The sequence below is a fragment of the Myiozetetes cayanensis genome, unplaced genomic scaffold (genome assembly GCF_022539395.1).
Source record: "Myiozetetes cayanensis isolate MyiCay16 unplaced genomic scaffold, myiCay2020 scf20-37, whole genome shotgun sequence".
Lineage (NCBI taxonomy): Eukaryota > Metazoa > Chordata > Aves > Passeriformes > Tyrannidae > Myiozetetes > Myiozetetes cayanensis.
The window spans coordinates 14273124-14288054 of NW_026087412.1; the positions used below are offsets into that span (position 1 = coordinate 14273124).

The 14931-nt window shown below is 44.9% G+C and overlaps 1 protein-coding gene across 4 annotated transcripts in view; it reads right to left on the reverse strand.

Annotated features, from left to right (window-relative positions):
• Positions 1-14931, reverse strand: part of CLUAP1 (clusterin associated protein 1) — a 51474-nt gene that overhangs the window by 17539 nt on the left and 19004 nt on the right. For all 4 annotated transcript variants that reach the window (XM_050317696.1, XM_050317698.1, XM_050317695.1 and 1 more), the window contains exon 9: positions 1928-2000. In XM_050317696.1, coding sequence (XP_050173653.1) covers positions 1928-2000 — 73 coding nt within the window. The remainder of the gene's footprint in view (positions 1-1927; positions 2001-14931) is intronic.

Below are 14931 nucleotides of genomic sequence, written 5' to 3' on the forward strand. Positions count from 1 at the left end.
GGAGGATGTAGCACTCCAAATCCAAACACAACAGAAAGAAGGTTGAAGTGGCCATGCATGTAGCACTTCCCACCACCTCCCCCCATGCTCACAGCCCTCTTGACAAAATCACTGCCAGGTTAAGCTGGAGGTCTCTTGTGAATCCTCTCCAGCAGAAATGCCATCCTGTTTTCCTGCTTCCTCCTTTTGGAGCAAATTGCACTATTCACCTTGGGAGAGGCTGGACAAGCAAAGCTGCTCAGTGATGCTGCAATGGTTCTGCTGCTCTCTGTCTTGTGCAAAAGATGTATTTCTCTTGTGGTTAGGAGCCTGGGATTCACACAGCTCTTCTGTAAACACATCTCTACAGGACATGTCCCTGTGGGACACCGTGCCACTTAAGACACTGATCTCTTACCAAAGGAAATCTCTGGGGTTTGAATTGTATAAAGGGTATTATTTAACTAATAAAGAAAGGAGAGTGGGGTGTGGTCTAATGGGAAAGCCCAGCCTGGTACCCTGAAGGAGTAAGCAACTCTTCTTATGGAAGATTTTTTTACCCTGGAGTCAGTTATTTTGCTTAGGAAGAGCTTCCCTTGCATCTTTCTCAAAACAGTGCTGTTCTCTCCCTCCTCACATTCCAGAAGCTCACCTGTGATTTGTGAGCAGAGAGCAGGTGCCACTGGCCTTCCCATTCCAGAGGGGAGGCAGGGGGAAGCAGAGATAATAAAACTCCAAAGGAGAAAACAGGAGGGGCCTTTTCCTCCCTGGTGCCCAAACCGCCCTGTTGAGGCCATTTGTGAGTGTTCTGGCCTTCTGAAGAAACTTTCTGAATTCTTTCCACTGCCCTGGCATTTCTGGGGGTACCTGTGTGTCTTACCTTACACACCTGATTGCTCTATGTGGTCTCAGGGAGCTTTAAAGCCTTCCACAAATTCACCTCCGTGCTCATGACTGGGAAACAGCAAGAGCCAAATTTACTGTCTCAGTTTACAACCCTGCAAACTTCCACAGCCTGTGCAGAGCAAGGCAGGGCTGGAGCTGACAGAGATGACTTCGATTGTCCCAGGTCATGGGGCAGTCAATAAATGAGCCAGCTCTGGAAAACAGGTTCCTGGTGCTCTTTATCACTGAAATGAATACTAATTATGACAATTAAGTACCTGAATAAAGATGTGTTGTTGTAATATTTTTAGCTCATTAAAAGCCATAATCACGTTCTTAGGGTGGCAGTTAAATCACTCACTAAAAGGTAAAGTTCCTTTTATTCCAGAGCTGCAAAATGACAGAATAGTTTTCCAAGTAAAATCCACAGACAAGGAGAAAGGAGGTCAGCAAATTTTCACTTTATACTTCACACTGCCAATTACTGAGGATTGATGTTTAAACTCACTCACCTTGGAAACTATCTTGACAGCAGGACCTGAACCTTTTCACTCAAGTAAATCCTTGAAACAATTTCACATTCTTGTAATTTATATTACAAATCCTATATTTCAGCTGAAATGTCTTCACCTTTTACCTCACTGATATGAGATCAAAGATGGGTAAAAATGAGTGAAAATCCTCTTTCATAAGCCTGCTCTGAAAATCTCAGCCACCAAGCAAACTGTGAAGGGCAACTTTAATGTCTTTACTCCACTTCAGCTTTTGTGAACTCTACCTCTGATCCTGACAATTAACTTTCCTTCCTGTTTCTCCCACTATCAAATAAAAGTGCACAGATTGCAATATTAAATTCACAGGGGAAATTAATGAGGAAGCTTTTGCTGATGTTTAGCTCGAAAAGAGCAAAATCTTGTTTGTGAGCTTTCTACAGAATCTCAAGAGTTTGTTGCTCCCTTCTGATCCTCAGCTAGAATCCTAACTAATTGAGAGTAAGTTTTGGGGGAAAAAAAAACCAACCAAACTTCTCTGCTACCACCAGAGGTGCAGAAATCCCACTCACCTTCACTCTTTAGCAGGTGTTGCTCCTCTTCCTTCAGCCTGTTCTGGGTAAGTCGTAGCATGTTTGCTGCTTCCTGCAAGAGGAAAAAAAAACAACTGGATTGGAAAAGCTGCCACACTCAAGCAGCCAACTGGATGATCCCACAACAACAGTTAAGGGCACTCCCAGGTAGAAGGAGACTAGAAAATGTCAGCACTGAATATATTTTATGTTAAAAAGGTCTTGTTTGAAACATGGGAGCTCCTGCTTTGACTGGGAGGGTCAGGATATAAAGTGTGTACCCAGGTCAAATAAAGCACTGAAAGACAACTATACATTTCCCACTGTGGGTGAACCATCACTTATTGCATGGAAAATGAGTTCATTTGTCTTTATCCCACAGAAAAGGACTGCTGTTACAGCAGGGAGGTGGCTTTCTTTGGAAAGCAGGCTTTGGTACCTGTTTTCAGCCTATACTCCATCAAAAACCAGAAGTGGTTTGTGAAATGACTGCAGCTTCCTAACACACATCCAAACCAGAATGAATTCACACATTTCCAAGCATGCAAACAAAACTGGAGCAAATAACCCTTTCAACAAGCTGGAAAAGTACAGCCATGTATTATACCCTACTGCAGGATTTAGGTGCAAAGGAGAACCATTCAAATGAAGGACAATGACACTAGAAAATCATCAAATCAGACACTGGTTTGGCTGGAAGGGACCTTAAAGTGCATCCATCCACGGGCAGGGACACCTTCCACCAGCCCAGGTTGTTCCAAGCATTGTCCAACCTGGCCTTGGACACTTCCAGGGATGGGGCAGCCACAGCTTCTCTGGGCAACCTGTGCCAGGGCCTGCCCACCCTCACTGTAAACCACTTTTATATCTAATCTAAGCCTTCCCTCTTTTAATTTAAAACTATCACCCCCTGCCCTACCACTACAGGCCCTACTAAAAGTCTGCCTCAGAAGGAAACAGGATCTGGTGGCAGGGAGGCAGTGGCAGCAAGACAGACTTTCTCATTCCAGAATAATGGAGCAGTGAGGAATCGTGGCTGGCTCTGCAGACAGCAACTGATGAGAACAATTCTAGTTTTCTGGTCTGCAAGAACTTGCAGAACATCACAGACCAGGTAGGCTAAAGGGATTATGTGATTCCTGAACACCACAACTGCAGGGAGGTGTTTTCCTGAATTCAGGAAGTTCTCCATCCAGTTAGGACTAAAACCTAGCAAAGATGCCAGGTTAGGAACTAAGGTTCACTATTCCAATTGCAGCATCCGACAGAAAAATGCATTTTTAATGACATCTAGCTTAAATTTGAATTTTGAATAGCAAACTAAACATGATACAGTAGGTAAGATCCGAATGCACAGAATTAAGTGAAGATAAAACCTACAATACTGAACAGGTGGCAAGAGCTGATTGAAGATTTAGCCACAAATTTTCCTAATTTTAGTCTCTTCAATTCCAGTCAGGCAAAGGAAAGCTAATTAAGTGTGAAGTAAGATTTTTTCTGAGCTTTTGACTTTTCTATGCAAAACATAATTAAAAACACCGGTTGCTTTGACATGATCACACCTTCACATTTACAGGACAGGAAAGGGAACATGGACTCATCTAAAATATCCATGTGACAGACGCAGGAAAGTGAGAAGAGCATCTGGAAGGGGTTGAATGGAGCATAACCTTTTTTTTTAACACTTTCAGGTGGAAATGTGTTTCCATACATCTGGCAATGGCACAGGAGATGGGAAAGGAACCTCCAAGGCCCATCCAGCACACGAGGAAGTTGCTGGAAACAGAGGTCTGGGGACAGACTGGCATGAGACAGCAGAACTTGGCATAAATATCTGTCTTGGGGGTTGAAATTCATGCTGGAAAAGCCTGCAGAGGATGTTTACAGGTGGTGAGAAGAAGTGAGATGTCACCTGTACCTGGTGAGAAACCAGCTCGGTGCCTCTCTCAGGGGAATAAACTCTGATCCCAAAATCTGCTTTGGACAACCACACAAATTGTCTGCTCTGCAAACTCTCCAGTGCTAATAGAGACATCCATGGATGCTGGAAATGCTGCTAGTGAATCCTTTGGACCTAGGAATAACCCTGCAAAACTCAGCAGGTGTGACAGTGCCCAGGGTGGCCAGGTCAGGACTCCCCATCACACGGAATGAGACACTCCAGCACAACCCACACCAACATAAATTACTGAAACCTCCAAACTGATGGGAAAACATTCTGCAAGGAGGAGCTAATTCCATCTGCAGGAACAAGGAAGGAAAAGACACAAGCATGTTGAGACATTCTATTGAGGAAACTGTTCTTCAGTGGTTCCTTTGTAAAGGGACAAATGACAGTGAGGACAGAAGAGTGGGGCCAAAGATTAAAGGAGAGGGAAGGTGCAAGGATGCTGAGGATGGTGTGATTTTGGGAAGTGGGCCAATAAAGGTTCCTGCCTCCTTGATCCAGGCTGCTGACCCTGGTACAGGTGACCTCCTTTCAAGGCCAGGCTGAGTGGGGCCTGGAACAACTTGGATTCATGGAAGGTGTCCCTGCCCATGGCAGGGGGTGGGATGAGATGAGCTTTACTGTCCCTTCCAACCCAAACTGTTCTGGGATTCTGTGATTGCACAACCCAGCAGCCACACACCTGCACAGCTCAGTTCCACTGACAAGAAGGGTAACCACTACCAGTGTCTCCTTTGGTCTCCACAGACATGTCCATTCCAAGGCCTCCCTCTGTACCAGTGGGTCACAGCATTTCCTGATTGAGCCTCACAGTTGCTCTCTTCTTTCCCTCCCTCTTCCTCCCAGCCAGTCTCAAGAAAAGGACACTTCCCAAATGTCATGGGGACAAATTCACGAACCCAGAAAGCACATTTAGAATGTTCACAGAGCAGTGAAATAACGGGCACAGATGCAGTCATTGCCTGATACTGTCATTCCTGGCACACATTAGGACAGCTGAAGCTGGCAATGCCAATTCAGACAAATCAGCAGCCTCCCTGCTCTGCTCCCTGCTCCTGCCACTCCTGCCCTGCTGCAGCACCTGTGCAGTGACACAAAAGCAACCTGGTGGAAACTAATCCATCAAAACAAAGCTAAGGCAGGCAAATTCTCCCCTCCAGCTCAGTGTGTGTCTGCCCAAACTCCTGACTGGCACAAGGGAGGGTGGGGTGCTGAGTTGTGGGGAAAACAGCAGGGCTAGGAAGGTGGGGCTGATGAACTTGGAGTACAAGAGAAATGAAGGCTAAAAGAATGTTTCATCACACAGATGAGCCCTTCTCCTCCTTTCCTCCAGCCTCTCACTTGTGCTGCTGCCAGTACCTCAGCTGATCTCATCACAAACCAGCCCAGGGACTGGATGGCAGGAAAAATGTTGATTTTCTGCCGGTTTAGATTCCTGAATAACTTGATGCATGGTCAGTCAAATGCCACTGTCAGCCCAAGGGAGCCTGTCCATCATCCCTTCCCACAGCCAGGCTACACCCTGCAAAACCTTATTAAAACCTGCAGCAACAAAAACTGTTTTAAAAGGGCAGCCCTGAACTAGTCAGAACCAGGACAGCAGCAGTGAGCTACTGGTTACTGTCCTTAACAAGTGAGATCTTCAAAGAGAGGGCAGGAGGGATGGCAGATCAAAAATCTAGAAAGTAAACACAATTTATCACTTAATTTTTTAAAGGTTTTGAAATGCCTGTGATCATCAAAGCTGCATTTTTTGGCCTGGCCAGCTTCCACCTTCAACACAGACACCACTCCCCACACATCACACTGTTTTAACAGGTGTGATTTTATATCAGCTCAGCAGAACCAAGACTGTGACAGTCAGAGATGTTTTTCTGTTTTGGGCTTGGCACTTCTGTGTGCTCCAGGGCTTCCCAGATGTGACAGGGCAGCAGATCCAGGGGGGTGATGGACTGGAAAGCTGCACATGCTCTTCCAACACACAGCACTGGATGTGGGTCCAGCACCACTTCCCATGCAGGGACTCTACAAGCGAATTTTACCCCAACAAAGTGGCAGCTTACACTGTGGAATTACAGTGGCAAATTAACACGATTTCAAAAACCAATTAACACAAAATCTGAACCAACCTGCCCCCTCAGGGGGGACTCCCAAGGCCTTTCAGGGTACTAGAGATCACTGCTGCTTTAGGGGCAGACAGATCTCTGCCCAGGTGGAAATCCTTCCCTGCCTCATACATTTTGCAGCCTCCCCTGGGTGTAAATCTGCCCAAAGGAATAATCAGAACAATCCCTTTGCAAACAGCTGAGGGAAATGGGCAGCAAGGAGGGATTTCCTGCTGACAGAGACCACCAGAACGACTCCAGCTGCAGGGGACCTTGGGAAGTCCCAGCCCAACCTCCTGCTCCAAGCAGGACCAGCAACAGAATCAGATCACAGCGCTCAGGGCTGCAGTTGGATCTTAGAGACCTCCAAGGGAGAGACTGAGCAGCCTGTCTGGGCAGCCTGGTTTACTGGATTAGTATCCAAATGGTGAGAAAGTTTCCTTATATCCAGTCAGAACTATTTTTTATTCCCACTGATTTATCCACGAGGTTCAGATCCCCTCAATCACCAGCCCTTGTGTGGTGACACATCAACAGCCCAGACACAGAAAATAGCAACAGGAAATACAGAGCCTTTTTGGTGACACACAAAGGCTCTTAAAACAAGTATGTCTGGGGCTTTTTTCATCCCCTCTCCTGTTGTTACAGACACATTATCTGTCCCTGCAGCACACTGAATGCACTCAGGACAAATGACTGGGTTTTGCAGATTGGAATTTGAATGAGGCAATACATATATATTCTGTGCCTCAATCTTCTTTAACTGGCAAAGGACAAGGCTGAAGACAACTCTGCCCCTGCAGAGAGCAAAGCAGCAAAGCTCAAACCGAGTAAGAATAAAAATGATGCATTATTTAATCACTTGAAACAGCTCAGAGGTTTTAGGTTCACCTCTAAGTTTTCCTGGAAAAGGTGTGGGGAAAACACCTGAATACAAAGAATTTATGCCCTGCAGCCACCTGGCAGACCTGGTTACCACAAAGTAGGAAGAAGAGGGAATGAAGTGGGTGAAATAGGAAGGGGATAAGTCTAAAAGCACAGGACAACAAGTGAAGCTCATTGATTTTCTGTGTTTGGATTCAAGCATTTCAATTTCTGCCTAAGCTGCTCCTTCTGCTCTCACATTCTCCCAATACCAGGTTTGCTGACCTGTGAGGGGGGCTTCAAACAAGGTCTGTCAGGCAATGATGATGATGATGGTGGTGATGATCAGCCTGACAACAAACAGGGCACCGTGAACACTGCAGGGCAGGCTCTGGAATGTTCCTTGTGAAGGCAGCACAAGCAGGATCCCATCTCAAGTGCCTGACCACGGGTTCATCCATGGTAGGAAACAAAACTAGAGGAATTAGGATGTGCACAGCTGGTATTTTTATCACAGAACCTCAGAACAGTTTGGGTTGGAAGGGACCTTAAAGCTCATCGAACAAGATGAGTTCTAAGGCCCCTCCCAAGCCAAACTGCTGTGTGATGTAAGAAGTGCTGCTGGACAATACAGGAAGCACAGGTCATAGCCAAGCAAGCAGAACATCAGAGAAAACTCAGCACTGAATCTGTGCTGAGGACTGATGTGATTGTCCATGGCACAGCACAGCTCAGGAGGACTGTTGAGAGACAGAAGGACTGGGAAGGCACTGGCAGAGACTGCAACATAAGACCAGTGGAGATGACAAACCTTTAAATCACCTGCCAGCACTGAGAGAAATCTAAACAGAACTAAGAAAAAAAAAGAAGGGGGAAAAAAGACCAGACTGACGTTTTTTGCCCACAATTTTCAAGTCAAAATCCTTTCGAGAAGGTTCAAGTCAGCAATACCACTGACAAATTCCCAACTGCCTAAAATAACCTGACAGAGGAGGACTTTTATCCTGTGAACCAAATGTGTTCTGTATTCATTATTATTACATAAAATGCAAATTTACCATCATGACGACTCTCCATTTTTCCTGTTCGCTTTTGTGGAGGAGATGAATTGCAATGACTCAATAACAGTTCCCTGCACATTCCCCTCGAGGATTACATTTTTATTGCAGCGAGCTCACAAGTGATACTGTTTGGACATGTCATTTATTTGAATTAGTGCACGATACTGCAACGTAAACCTGAGGTCAGTCTGCAGTGTCTGAAAAAACCATCATCCAAATTAACACTGATTGGGAGTTGGAAGTTGCAGTGGTGTCTCGCTCACCACCACAAAGCAGCCACTGCCACATCCCTGCTAGAATGTGACACCTGAATTACCCTCTCCCTCTGTCAGAGGCAGCACAAAGCCTCAAGGCTCGAAGGGGGGTCGGGATTATTCACTCTTTTTCAAGGAGAGTGTTTATTATATTAAAGAGCAGTTGTTCTGGGTGAAGCTGACAGTTCCAGGAACTGATAATGGAATCTGCTGCCTTCTATCTTGAGATCAATTAGCTCAATCCAGAGCACATTTCTTGCAGCAAAGAACCTCTTCAACAGGTGGCTGATGCACACTGCAGCCTATTTCTTATTTCTCACCCAAATTAAATGGCAGCACCACCAAGAACATCTATATGTCTTCTTAGGGCCCAAGCACAGGAATTACAGAACCGTTTTTACAATTTCTCCAGCTTGAAAACATCTGCTCTCTTAATTTCTGCTCACCAGGACAGTGCCCCAGTTAATCCTTAGGTGACTGGGATAAAACTATTTTAAAATATCTCATTGTGGTGAGTTAGAGAAGGAGGAAGTGCAGATGACTAATGATGAAGACAAATCTCTTCTGAAAAGGGATGACAGGCACTGTTTCCAGGACTGTTCATGCACCAGGCTCTGATTCTTTAACACAAAAGGAGCAGGTCATCATCTCTGGGCCACCAGTGACTACAACACCACCAGGTTTCACCTTACCCATCCTGCTTCTCTAGTTTCCATAACTCTTGTGTTCTTCTCCACATAATAGTAGGGACACTGCTTCATTCCAGTTTACAGATTAAAAAAAGGAGCTGTTGGCTTAAATATTCTTGTGGCTGAGTAGGGAGAGAGAAGCAGGATGCACTGTCTGGAGTTTTCTCATGACAAGAGGACTGCCAGCAGGTACTTACAGGGAATGCTGCACTGCCAAGGTGAGTTGGATCCTGATTAACAGGCCAGGCTCTGACCAGCTCAGGTTTCTCCTCAGTCCTCTCAAAGGTGGAGCAAAGCTTGAGAAGGAGCCAGGCACACAGCTCTCCAGGCCAGCAAATGTAAAAAAAGAGAGTCTCAGAGTGCAGTGGCCTCCACTGGAGGTTCCCATTGATTTCAGGACTACATCATGCTCAAGGCAGGCCCAAATGGCAGTGGAAATGGATTTCTAGCAAAATAAAAATGACTCAAAGCCCCGAGCCAGAAAGGTGCACAGTCTGTCCTGGGATTCCTTTCCTTTCTTTGTTCCCAGTGTTTGACCCTGGTGCAATTGTTCTGCCATGCACAGCTCGGCCCACCGGCCATTCCAACACCAGAATCCTCTCCAAAGGATTCCAGCAATGTCCCAGAGCTCTCAGAGCAGGCAGTGACGGTGCCCAGTGCAGTACCTGCCACTGCCAGCCCATGCCAAGGGCGTTTATCCAAGCAGTCCTGTTCACATGTGCACACTGTCCCATTTTCCTGTGTTTCACAGAGCTGAACTAGAAATTGCTTTCACACAGCCAGAACACTGAGAATTATTTTACTATTTACAACTCAGCTCTGCTTTGCACCTGATCAGATTATGCACATTAGTGCAAATCAAAATGCCAATCTCCCAGCTTCTCTTTTCCACTAAGTACCAGCAGCAGAGCACAAACCTCCTCAATTCCACAGAAACCATTTTAACATTACCTACTTACGTCATTCGGTGCACAGCACCAAAAATCAGTCCCAAATTCTGAGTTATTTTAGCTTTTTCTTTCATTTTAAGTGTTTCTCAGTGATTTAAATGTTGATCTCTGGGGAGGAAATACAAACTGACCTGTTCAATCAGTGTTGCTGCAGCTGATCTGATTGTCTCCTATTCTCAGGGAATTTCAAGTGGTTTCTGTTACAAAATTCAGACATCTAAAGTCTTTGTGAATTTTCAAAAGGAGTGGAGTCACTGCACAAGAAATTCAGTGAGACAAGTTAAAAACTGAATTCATTAGAGATCAGATCATTGGGTGAGTTTCTGTGTCTCAGCACTGACTGAAAAACTCAGCAGATCCTTTCCCTGTCTTCCTTCCCCGACTGCAGAGCATTTAATTTATAAAAGAACTGGCATAAATTTACAACAGCAGTAAGAAAGAACCAGACTGAGCAGCCTGTGCAGGGGGTTCATATCCAACCACAGCACCAAGCCCAGAAGCACAAGGAACCTCCTTCCCTCTTCACGGGCTGCTGAAGGCAGAATGTGAATCTTTCCATTGCTCAGAAGAACTTGTGATTGGTGTTTCAACAATTTCTTGTTTGATCCTTAGCTTGTGACAAAGCAAGTTCTGGAGTCTGTCAGACATGAACTTGAAGCTGTGAAGTAAAATGACCCCAAATCTGAGATCCTACACCAAGTCTGTCACCCCCCTGGCCCATCAGATGTCAAAGATATTCCTGATGATCACACGGCTCTTTGAGCACTGAGCAGATTGATCTGACTGAGATGAAATGAACTCATCTCAATTGTTTTCATTTCCCAGAAAGTCTCCCTATAGATTTAGTGGGAGACAGCATTAACAGAGCAGCAGGAGCAGGTAGGCACACACCTGCCTCAGGGCACCCAGAGGCTCCTCTGGGAGCCTGCAGCCAGTTACCATGGCATTACTGGTGGGGGACTGCAGGTTTTTGCTTCAGTGAAATGAATGCACACAGCAACATCTCCATCTTCCCTAACAGGCTCTCCACATGCCCTCCCACCTCCTCTGTATCTCAAGTTTCTCCTTTTAGTAATCAAATAATTTCTCTCGTCAATAATTTCTTCGGTCCTTTTCTCCTGTGCTCCCCTGCTCCTACTCTCTCTCTGTGTGCACTGCCTTCTCCCTCCTCCAATTTTTGTCCACATTTCTGCATTATGGGATCTGTGTGTCTCAGTGCACCAACACTGTGACCCCTGCACACTGGACTAAAGAAGCCATCAACAACTCACATGCCTGAGCTTATTTTTACATCTGCTATTCAACACAGTTCAGCAACACTGGACCAGCAGTGCTCTCCTGGCACATATAAAAATGTTTAAAACCACTGATAACTCAAAGCTACATCAGATAGAAGATTAAAGATGTAAACAATCAGTTTTCATATTAACCTTCTGCTGGCCATTTCAATAAACAGCCATCACAGTGGGAACGTTGAATTCAATATTTCAGGTGGGACAGCTCAGTGCAAAAAACCAGCAGAACAAAGGGGTATCTCAGACTGGAGCAGAACTCAGATATCCCTGATATGTGCATATTTAGAAGCTCTGATACCAGAACTCTGAAAGAATTTAAGGAAGAGGGGATTTTATTTGGAGAAGGTACTTCAGGGGTGTCCTCTGAGAAGCACTAGAAAGAATAAGCACATTCTCTCTAGGGAAAAGGCAAATGCTAAAGGATATTGCCAAGTTACTCTGGCATGACACAAAGTAATTACAAAATCACCTTTTTGAACTGTATTGATCTGTATTGTTCGTTAAAAGAGAGGCATTCCTTTAAAATCCAGAGAGAAGTTCAATCCCCAAATCTGAAAACCCCTGAAAATTGTGTGGATTTTTTTTAGAACAGCTAAAGTTCTAATAGGTTTTGTGTCTAAACATCCCAAACTATTTCATCCTGGAAATGGTAAAAATGAGCCAAGTGTGCCGAATCTTTTTACAAAGCAGAAAAATAAGTGCAAATCTTTGAGGAGATAGGGCACATAAATCCCTGCCTCAGCCCAGAACTGCAGGAAGATGGATTAATTCCACAAAAGAACAGAAGCAGAACAAAAGAGGTGGCTGGAAGTAAAAAAAAGGTGAAGGAAACTGCAAAGACAAAAGGCCCTCGTTCAAATCCTCGGATCCAAGAATGAGTACGACACGACCATTTGTCAATAAGGGTGAGAAACTCACTCCAAAGAAGTTATGTGAGGATTTCTGCCATCTCCAGTTGATAACAGACAAGTAATTTAATCTCTTTCATAAATTTCAAAGGGCTCCTACATCACAGGTGCTCTGCAGGAGTGGATTTCATCATCAATTTGATGATTTCATCATCAATTAACCTCAAAAGTTCCTTTTAACACAGAGAGTTTCTCAGCCCAGTGCCTGGCCCTCCAACCACCACTCCTCGTGACCAGGAGGCCCAGGACCACCAGGAGCTTCCAGGCTCTGCTCTCCACGTGACTGAACACCCAGAGCAGGAAAAACGAGCCCAACAAATCCACACCGCCCAGCAGCGCTGCAGCCTGGAAGGGCTCAGCGTCACTTAATTAAAACTCTGTGCCCGCGGACAATCTTGAGATCACTTTTCTAATTAGGAAATGCACTCTGGCCCAGATCATCAGCTGTGTGACAACAGCAGGGTGCCAGAGCAGGTCCGAGTCCAGCTGCAGGGGAGATTAATCTCATTTTTCAGAGTGGTCTCTCAATCAGAAGAAAACTTCCTCCTGAAAATATGCACCAAGTCAAGGGGAGGGGTCCAGGAATCAGATCTCAGGCAGCACAGGGAGTGCTGGATTAATCTAATTACACTGTTGTTGCTTTTTGCTGGCAAGCTATTTAGCAAAATGCAGAGAGATGATAAAAGAATTGCCTCACGCTGATTCTGCAGAAGATAATTAAGATTTGTTTGGTAGAACAAAACACAAATCAGGGTTGGGAAAAAAAAACAACACAATTTTCAGTGTTTTCTGACAGCTGAAAGAGTGAGTATTAAAATGAATTAAAGCTAATTATCCTCATTACTTTTCCCCCTGTTGATGCTGAAAATGACACAAGATTATAAACTTTAGGACAATATTAAGCATTGTTTTGGAGCAAATTGTTCTCTTTTTTTCAAGCAAGCAATAAACAACCCACAGTTTTGCTTCACCAACAAGTAGCTAAAGAAGTGAAGCACCCCCTGAAAAGCAGATCAAGACTGACAGAAGTGAGAGATCTACCACTGTGTTCCAGGCTGGCAACAGACTAATCCAAAATGGATTAAACAATGCATTACCTTTCAAAAATAAAAACAGGAGAGTCCCCTCAGTGGTTTGGAAACAGCAGTGCACCAGCAAGTGGTTTAGCTGGGACCCAGATCAGAATCATAGAATGATGGAATGGTTTGGGTTGGAAAGGACTTTAAAGGTTATCTCATTCCACCTCCCTGGTGGGGTAGGGGCAGGGACACCTTCCACCAGCCCAGGTTGCTCCAAGCCCTTTCCAGCCTGGCCTTGGACACTTCCAGGGATCCAGGGGCAGCCACAGCTTCTCTGGGCAACCTGTGCCAGGGCCTGCCCACCCTCACAGACAGGAATTCCTTCCCAATATCCCATCTATCCCTGCCCTCTGGCAGTGGGAAGCCATTCCCTGTGTCCTGTCCCTCCATCCCTTGTCCCAAGTCCTTCTCCAGCTCTCCTGGAGCCCCTTTAGGCCCTGGCAGGGGCTCTCAGGTCTCTGCAGAGCCTTCTCTTCTTCAGGCTGAAATTCTTCATCCTTTATCAGTTCTCAAGTCCTGGAGTTTTGATTTTGATTTTGAGGACTGACATCTCATAATGACTTCAAGCAACAGTTTAGACTCCAGCACTGCTCAAAGTCTGGCTCTCACAACCTCCTCTCCTGCCAAAGCAAGAGCTGCTACAGCAGAGCAGTTGTGGCTACCTGGGCCACTGTGCTGCTGCTCACAAAAAGCTGGTCGGAGTTTCATCATGGATATATTAGAAGTATTTTTAGGTACAAGAGAAGTGTGCAGAGAAAACCCACACCTTTTTGTCACAAGCTTTTCCACTCTTTAATTCTGTATAATGCCGAAGTGCTCATCCCAGTAAATGGAAAGCCAAACCATAGGGGATTCCCAGGTGTCTCACAGAAAGGAGGAGAAAAAGGAAACTAAAAAAATGCTTTCCATATTCTAAGCACGGCACAGCCCTGAATGACAAAGGCTTTTTTCTTTGTCTTATTATCTTTTAACAAAAATCCCCCCCAAAGAGCTGCCAACTCATTAACAAACTTCTGCTCATGGATTTATAAGCAGTTTCAGTTCAAAGCATTTCTCCTTTGGATATTAAGTCTCAGTGGCACTTGAACAGAAGGGAAAAATCAGATTTTAGGCTTCATTTCAAGATTATGATTTAATTGATGACTTATTTCTTTTTCAGGGCTAAGAATTTGGACAAGAACTAGAAGATTATAAAACCAGGCATATGAAAATAGCAAGCTGACTACAGATGTAAGGGGGTAAAACATCTCCAGAGACAGACTTTATAAAAAGGGGGCTGATGTTGGTTCACCAGGATTAACAAATTGCCAAATGCCCATGTCACCTTTGAACAGGTAAATTATTTTATCCCTCAAGCCAATAATGAAGCAAAATATCTGAGACTTCTTAGCAGGATACAGCGTGGCTTTCCCTGCAGATGCACAGAACCCAGCTGGAGAATCCCCCTGAACTGATGCAACTCAGCAAGCTGACAGGACACAGAATTTCTGCCAAACAAAACCGAATTCTATGGGGGAGGATCCCCATATGGGATCTCCTCACTGATGCTCTTTGCTGTTTCCATTGCTACTGTGAGGAAATTGAACCCTTTTATAGCAGTTGTTGGCAGACAGTAAAAATAATCACCTAATATCTCTTAGCACATACACTGTATGTATGTACATACATTGATTAATGTATGGTAAGCAGAGATTAACAACAATGAGAACCTTCTTCATGTACAAAAAAACATCAACTGAAAATGACTCAGTGGGTCAGAGACTGACAAGGGGCATAACTACACTGGTTTCACTGCAGTAACTCAGCAAATAAAGCTGTGCTGTCATGTCTGGGTACAAGAGCTGTGACACT